The sequence below is a fragment of the Patagioenas fasciata genome, chromosome 22, assembly GCF_037038585.1.
Source record: "Patagioenas fasciata isolate bPatFas1 chromosome 22, bPatFas1.hap1, whole genome shotgun sequence".
Taxonomy (NCBI): domain Eukaryota; kingdom Metazoa; phylum Chordata; class Aves; order Columbiformes; family Columbidae; genus Patagioenas; species Patagioenas fasciata.
The window spans coordinates 6,095,052-6,102,419 of NC_092541.1; the positions used below are offsets into that span (position 1 = coordinate 6,095,052).

General features: G+C 51.8%; 1 pseudogene and 1 gene segment (V, D, J or C); one reads left to right on the plus strand and one right to left on the minus strand.

Annotated features, from left to right (window-relative positions):
• Positions 1-888: 888 nt before the first annotated feature.
• On the minus strand, positions 889-1,647 carry LOC136111700 (feather keratin Cos2-3-like; annotated as a pseudogene).
• A 3,130-nt stretch (positions 1,648-4,777) lies between these two features.
• LOC139829642 (T cell receptor alpha variable 4-like) lies at positions 4,778-5,692 on the plus strand. The segment is given in 2 exon segments: positions 4,778-4,829; positions 5,337-5,692. Coding segments are annotated over 2 exon segments (408 nt in total).
• The last annotated feature ends 1,676 nt before the right edge of the window (positions 5,693-7,368 follow it).

Consider the following 7,368-nt stretch of genomic DNA (forward strand, 5'->3'; position numbering starts at 1 on the left):
TCCTGTATTCCTTTCCCACCGTTTCAAGATCTCCTCAGTTGCGCAGTCAAGCCGGGGGTCATGCTAAGAGCCAGTGGCAGCACTCTAGCAGTGCTTTGCAGAAGGGCTTACTCGTCTGTCAGGATACTGTCATTCCTCCCTCTTCATCAAGGACAATTACAGATGGTATCATCAATGTGAAGGACTTGAAGTACCTTGCAGTTGTTGCAAGATTTAGTGCAATAAGGTTAGGAAGTGCAATTCTTCTGCTTTTAAAGACAGATATTAAGAGAACAACTAGGGGGGAAAGATTTCAGACATGCAAGTGAAACGCCCTTGTGAAGCTTTTGGCATCAGAGATATGCTTCATGAGCCTTAATTCCCTTTTGCATGAAGGACATGAGTGTACAGATTTCCATCTTTCCACCTGTACGGTAGAAAAAAATAGAGAAGGATCCCCTTGTGCCCTCACCCCCTTCCACTCCAGAGTATCACGCTGCTTCTTTGGCAGATTGGGGAGTTTCCACACAGGGAAGGACCACATAGAGGCCAGAATTCAATGCAGCAGAACTTTCATGCATAAAAGAGATAAACAAAGTCACTGCAAGTGGAGGACAGCAGTGCAGGAATCCCCAGAGGAATCCACAAGTCTGAAGTCCATGGTCATTAAGAAGTTTGTGCATGATGTTCATCTGCCTGCCCCATAGAGGGAGAGAAGACAGCTGATCCCCAGCAGGCTGGACCTGGGGGAACCTTGTGGCCAAGAGGAACCAAAGGAAACAAAGAAAAAGGTAAAAAAGGTAAAGCCATTCAGCTCTACTGAAAACACAGCCAGTATCTCAGTCCTTTGTCCAGCACCATGTTTTTAGTTCCTCAAGGTGTCTCCCTGGGCCCTTCCCAGATTCTTTATCAGCGCAGGTACCTTCTGCCAAAGTAGCGGCCGGAAATGCCAGAGAGGTCACAGCAGCCAGAGTTGATGGGCACTCCATCACAGCTGAGGATTCTGCCAACAGCAGCAGAGGTGGAGGAGCCCACAACGGTGTTCTGTGGGAAGGAGCTGAGGATGGGGCCGGACAGGGTCACCACCACGGGGGAGGGCTCGATGACAACTCTGGAGTCCTGGCACTGCCTGACACAGGGCTCATTGCAGCTGTTGGCCAGCGGGGTCGGGCCACAGGGCTGGCAGGGCAGGCACTGGTCATAGCAGGACATGTCTTGAGACCGGAGGTTCACCTGGGAGAGAAGGCAGGGAGAAAGCAGAGCATAAAAGTAGATAAGAAGTAGCCTGGTTACCCTCTCAAAAAGCAGCCAAGGCCACTACTGAGTGGGGAGCTGGAAGACATGCCAGGCGGTGCACAACCTTCACTGCCCTACAAGGAGCCTCACAGCACAGGGCAGCTCTCTCTTAGTGAAAAACCAAAACGCCCCTCTGCCACCTCCCAGCCTCTCTCTAAGCAGAACTTCTCACCCCTTCCATCTCCCATGATAAGGAGATGCAAAGCTGAGGAAAGGACACAGCCAATATGAGCAGAGATGTCCATCAGTAACAGATGTCAAGTTGGAAGAGAATCAGAAGGGACTTCATACTTACCTGGTTCCCAAGAGGAAGAAGGCAAGAGAAATGGATGAGAGCAGGGACTTGGGCTGCCTTTTATACCTGCCCTTCATTGCCACAGGACCAGAGGTACCCTTGGTAGAGGTAACAATTTTCGGACAAGCTCATCTTGAATGCAAACATGTGGGCTGTGCTTTAGCTTCCAACACTGCTGCCTTTTCATTTCCAGGTTTGTGCCATGCTCATCCTCCAATGAAGGCTTTGTTTGATCTCTGGGATTAAAGGTCCCTGGATTTCTCAGGCAGGAATGCAGCAGTGCAGACAGAAGACTCAGTTCAGGTGCTGCACGGGTCTAAGAGAAGGCAAATGATGTCATTCTGGGTCACTCTCTGTTCTTTGATATACCAGTCTCAGGAAGAAGCTGAAGCCATAATCGACTGCATGCCCTTGTGCTCCCATGCATGAGGATGTCACAAGTCCTCATCTTTCCTTAACTTCTCAGCTCACCCTGATGGTTTTTGTGAGCATTGTGTTGCTTGAATTTGACACCATCCTGCCTAACGCTGCCCCAGGAGTCATCAGCAGAGTACACGAACTTCTCTTAATGTGATGGTTCATGGTGTTGCTATCTGTGTTCTTTTCCTGTGTATACTTGCAAGCAGCCAAGTTTGTGCAGATGGACATTTGTGTATAATTGCACACTGGTGTGCATGAGTCTAAGTATGGATGTCCTTGTCTGCCAGTCATCACAACAAAATGTGCGGTTCACTGCAGAGACACTCTCTACTGCTCTGTCCATGAGCACCACAGAGCAGGAGGTTCCCAGGGCCTAAAGGAGCCCCAGTGCAGCTGAGTGATGTTTGCAGCAGCCTGCCAGAGATCTGCCCAGGGAAGAGAAATGCAGCCCCTGTCTCCTGAGCCCTCCTTCTCCTGCCTGTCCAAACCTCTCACTTCCCTGCTGTTGTTTTCAGCTCACAACAAGGATGATTTCAGTCCAGTTTGAATCCTTGGTTTCATTCAGTGTAACAACACTGGATTTGTCTCATCATGGCTGGCAGTCTCCCCTCCCTGCATCCCCAGGCCAGGAAACAGCTGCTCTCCCCAGCACTAGAGAGTTCAATACGAGGGGTTTGCTTTGTGGGCAAGGAGGAAGGCTGAGGAATCCTGTCGACCGTGTGCTGGCCATCCCTGAGGGGACCTCCTTCCAATGCACTCTAGAATGTGTCTGAGATGGCATAGAGCCCAATTTCATGCACAAGTCAATGCCAATGTGCAGTAGATTGATCGGGTCCTATGTCAGACAAGAATTATGGCCTTCAATCAGAGAGCTACTGACTGAAGGGAACATGGAGTCTGATGCTGCTGTGCTGTGAGTAGAAAGACAGACTGTGTAGCTTCCACTGGGAAAGCCAAAGAACAGGTGGATGCTTTGGACTTCAGATCACACTGACCATTACATCTTGCATTACAGTTTCAGTCTTAGTGTCCAGGAACTGCGCATGGAAGGGAAGGAACATGAAATTCAAGAAAACATCCCCAAAACACAGTTGTTGTCCCTCTTTCTAACAAGGTCTGTTCCCAGCAAGCACTTTTCTGAAGCCTCCACTCCTGACTGTTTGTCAGCTGCAGCTCAGTTGAGGGCTTTCTGCCTTCCCTTCAGTGACCTCAGTGAAATCAATGCCAGGAGCTCTGCTGGGAGAGCTCAGCCAGGGCTGATTTGCCCTCTCCATGAAGCTGCTTTGAGCTGAGGACCATGGACCAAACCCATTGCTTTCTCATGAGGTAACAGGCACTGTGGACATGGAAAGGGCAGGGATATCTGTACCTGGAGCTTAGCAAGACCTTTGGCAGTTTCTCTCTTACTTCTTTCATGACCAAGTATGAGATGAATGGGTGCAGTGAAAGGATGATAAGGTGTGGAGAAAATTGCCTGGACTAACAGGCTCAGATGGTTATGACCACAGTGCAAAGCTCAGCTGCCCAACACTTACTGGTGGGGTGTAATAGTAGGGATCCAGTAGTAGAACCAATACTGTTTGATGTTTTAATGAATCCCATGAGTCATGGGAAGCGGGGAACTCCCAGAGACTCTGTGGATAACACCCAGCAAGGGGAATGGGCCATAACGGTTGGACATGGCTCCTGGTCAAAGAACCTGAACAGTCTGAAGAAGTGGGCTGACTGGAAACTCATGGATGTCAAAAACAGCAAGGGCAAGGTTCTGCACGTGGGGGAGTAACCAGCTTGTTCATGGAGTCATGTAGGCTAGAACTGGCTGCCTGGGAAGCAGATCCACAGAAAAGGATGTGAGGTTTCAAGGCTGATCCATCTGACTATCAGACAGCAGTGTGCCCTAGCAGCAAAAGGACCAGCTGCGTCCTGAGCTGTGTTAATGTTTTGCCAGCAGGTACAAGAACACGACCCTTTCCATCTGGCCCATATGAGATCATATGTGGAGTACTGCTGCCAGACTGGGGCTCCCTGGTCAAGGAAGGGTATCAACATATGGAAGTGAGTTCAACACGACCACTGTACATGTTAGGCAGCTGATGAACATGACATGCAAGGAGACACTGAGAGAAATGGGTGTCTTCATCTTGGACAAGAGATGTCTAGAATAATTTCTTGCCTTCTGTAACTGCTTGTACAGAGGAACACAAGAAGATGCACATGGCCCGTGTAAGTGCCCAGGAGACAGACTTGGTGCAATTTCCATCCTCTGAGGTGCTAAAGAATGGACTGAATGTGACTTTGAGCAACAGGATCTAATGGGATCTCTTCTGAGCAGAGGAGTGACCTAGATGACTTCTGAAGGTCCCTTCTTACCTACATTCTGACTCCGTAATTCTCCTCCTCAACTACTCACACTGACACCTGCACGGCCATGAGCACATGTGTCCCCACACCCCTCTACCACAAACCAACTTTCAGTCATTGTGCTGGAAGTACACAGAGGCAGCTGAAGGGAGACTCTCAGCCTCCTCACTGCCTACCGCAGGAAATCAGTGGCTGCTGTTTCCAGCCCCTGAGCTCGGAGACAGCTCTGGGAAGCTGGTCCAGGAGCCGAAGCTGTGGCCGCGCAGAGCCCCGGAGCCCTGTGAACTCGGGCGAGACCCCGAGCAGCGCAGGCGCAGGACTCAGCCCCAAGGCGGAGCTTGCGGTGGAGAGGAAAAGAGGAGGAGGGTCGGAGCAGAGAACCGGAGCTGCGGGGGGGCAGCGAGGCGCGGGCGGCGGAGCGGCGGGATGCGGCGGTGCCGGGGCGCAGGGCTGGCGGGACTGGCCGCGGTGCTCCTGGGTGCGCGGGGCTGGCGGGGCTGGGTGAGGGACGGGCCTGAGCCTGGGGTGGCCCCCGCAGGTCCCTCGAAGCTGTCGTCCCCTCTGGCTTCTTCACAGACTTTTGCCCCCAAACCACCCTCCCCTACGTCCCACATTCCTTCTAGAAAACTCATCGCTCTATTTTTTTTCTACTTCTCCCTGTTTCCTTTCTTGCCTCTGTGTCTTTCCCTATAACTCATGCAGTCATTCTTTCCCCTTGCTACTTTGTGTTTATCAGTCTTTTATCCCACTTCTTTTCTAAATGATTCCACCCTTCCACCTATCGTTCATGCATTCTTATCTCCACCAAATACTATGGACACTTCCATTACTCATGTGTGCACATCTTCTAGAACCCCTTCTCATCATCTCTGTTTGTTCCTCAGTGCTCCTGTGGGATTTGTTCCCGGAAGCAGCAACCAGGGCTTTGAGGTTTTGAGGAATTTTGAGGATTTGAGGATGTTTTCCTTCTTTTTCTCCTCGGCAGTGGCTTCGGGAAGAGCCCAGGTGCAGCAGGAGCCGTCGGCAGAGACCTCCGAGGACACCGAAATCAGCATCAACTGCTCACACCCCAACATACAGATCAATGATTACATCTTCTGGTACCGTCTCCTCCCGGACCGAGGTCCCGAACTCCTCGTGTGGGGTATTAAAGGCTCCAAAGCGCTGTCGGACCCGCCGGGTTGGCTGTCGGTGGCGGCAGACCGCCGGTCCAGCGCCCTGTGGCTCTCCCGGCCCCGGCGCGGGGACGCGGCGGTGTATTACTGCGCCGTGGGAGACACGGGGAGAGGAGCCGGGGCTGCGGCCGGGCACGAACCGCCGCGGGCGGGGCCGGGCGGGTGAGGCGGGGGCGGGGACAGGGGGACAGTCCTGGTCGACCCGCCAGGGGGCGCTGCCGCTCCGCCCGCAGGAGCCGCCTGGCCCCCTCCACACCCGGGGCGGCTCCCCCGCCCGAGCACCGGCAACGATATTGACATTACACCAACCGCACCCCCACATGGATTCAGACCACTGAGTCTACGTGCTGATCCTTCCTTCTGAGCCTTCCGAATGACAAGAGGAGATGCCCATGGACAGTTGTCCCGTGCTGGGGGCTGGTTGTGCTCCCCAGGAGGGGCAAAAAGCTGTAGTTGATCTCTCCACAGAGCCTCCTCATGGCAAAGATGGGCAGTTCCAAGCACACCTGATGGAAAAGACTCTCCTCTTCATTCCCTCCTGTCAGCTATTTACACACATTGCCAGTGTCCCCCCTGAGCCGTCTCTTCCCCAGGCTGTACACTGTCAGCCCTCTCAACATATTCTCATAGGAAAGATGCTTCAGTCCCCACACCATTTTGCTGGTCTCACTCCAGTATCTTTCTTGTATTGAGGAGTGCAAAAGTGGAGTGAGCACTCAGCAGTACTGAGTAGGGAGGATCAGGTCCTTTGTCCTGCTGGTTGACTCTCTTCCTACTACAGCCCAGGCTGCTGTTGGCCTTCCTTGCCATGAGGGTCCATTGCCACAGCAGACACAGGAACACCCCAGAACTGCTGAAACTGAGCGGGACACAGCAGCGAGTATTCAGGAGCAGTATCCCAGCTGCTTGTCCAGCTCTTCCTCTTCCCTCAGCATGCACCAGAGACCACTGTTGGAGAAGAAGACTCTTGGTATGGGACATGACTTCTCCTGTGTTTTTACCTTGTTGAAAAAACAAACAAACAAACAAACCAACAAACAAAAAAAACCCCAACAGGTTGGAATCTATGGGCACAGATTATCTCATTCCACACATTTCAAGCGACCCAGGTGCTTCTTTACACCTACCATACATCTGAAAATGAGTGCTCCTTTGGCCAAGCTTTGCCTTTTCTTTTATGCTTGTAGTTTCTCAATCATTCTGAGAAGTGAATGCCACGACGGCATTGCTACAGGTCTTGCAGGGAGACATTTCAGAGACTGAACTCAACATGGAGTTTCTCCCCAGAGCCGACTCAGGAGACTCAATTTCCTCTGGGCACAGGAGACTTTCAGCTTCTTAAAGAACTTTCTTGCCTGAAGAACTCCAGCAAAGGCCACTGTAAGGACAAGTGGAAGGTGAGAGCCACTGGTTCACTAAGGCTGGCAGATCAAATCCCTTTTCTTTTCAAAGGGAAGAGCAAAGAAAAGGGAAAGTGATAAACAAAGCACACAATGACACCGATCTCTCAGTAGGTGATAAGGGAGACAAGGAGGGAGACCAGAGCTCTGCAGCCTCTAATTGATGGGCCATTGGGAAACTGCAGGTGTAGCTTTGTAGTGGGACAGGCTGAGCTTTGGAAGTGACAGGAAGTGACAAGAAGAACAGGAGGATTTGCATGTTTGAGCAGAGTCCTGTGGGACTAGACAACACTTCTTAAGGCATGTGGAGGGGAAGAGTCAAAGGTGGGGGGAAAGAGGAGACTGGGGAGGATCAAGGGGAGAAAATAGAGAGGGGGAAGAATAAAAGGTGGTACCTGCACCTAAGCAGGAGTTGGTCAGTGCAATTGTTGGGGTGGCCCCT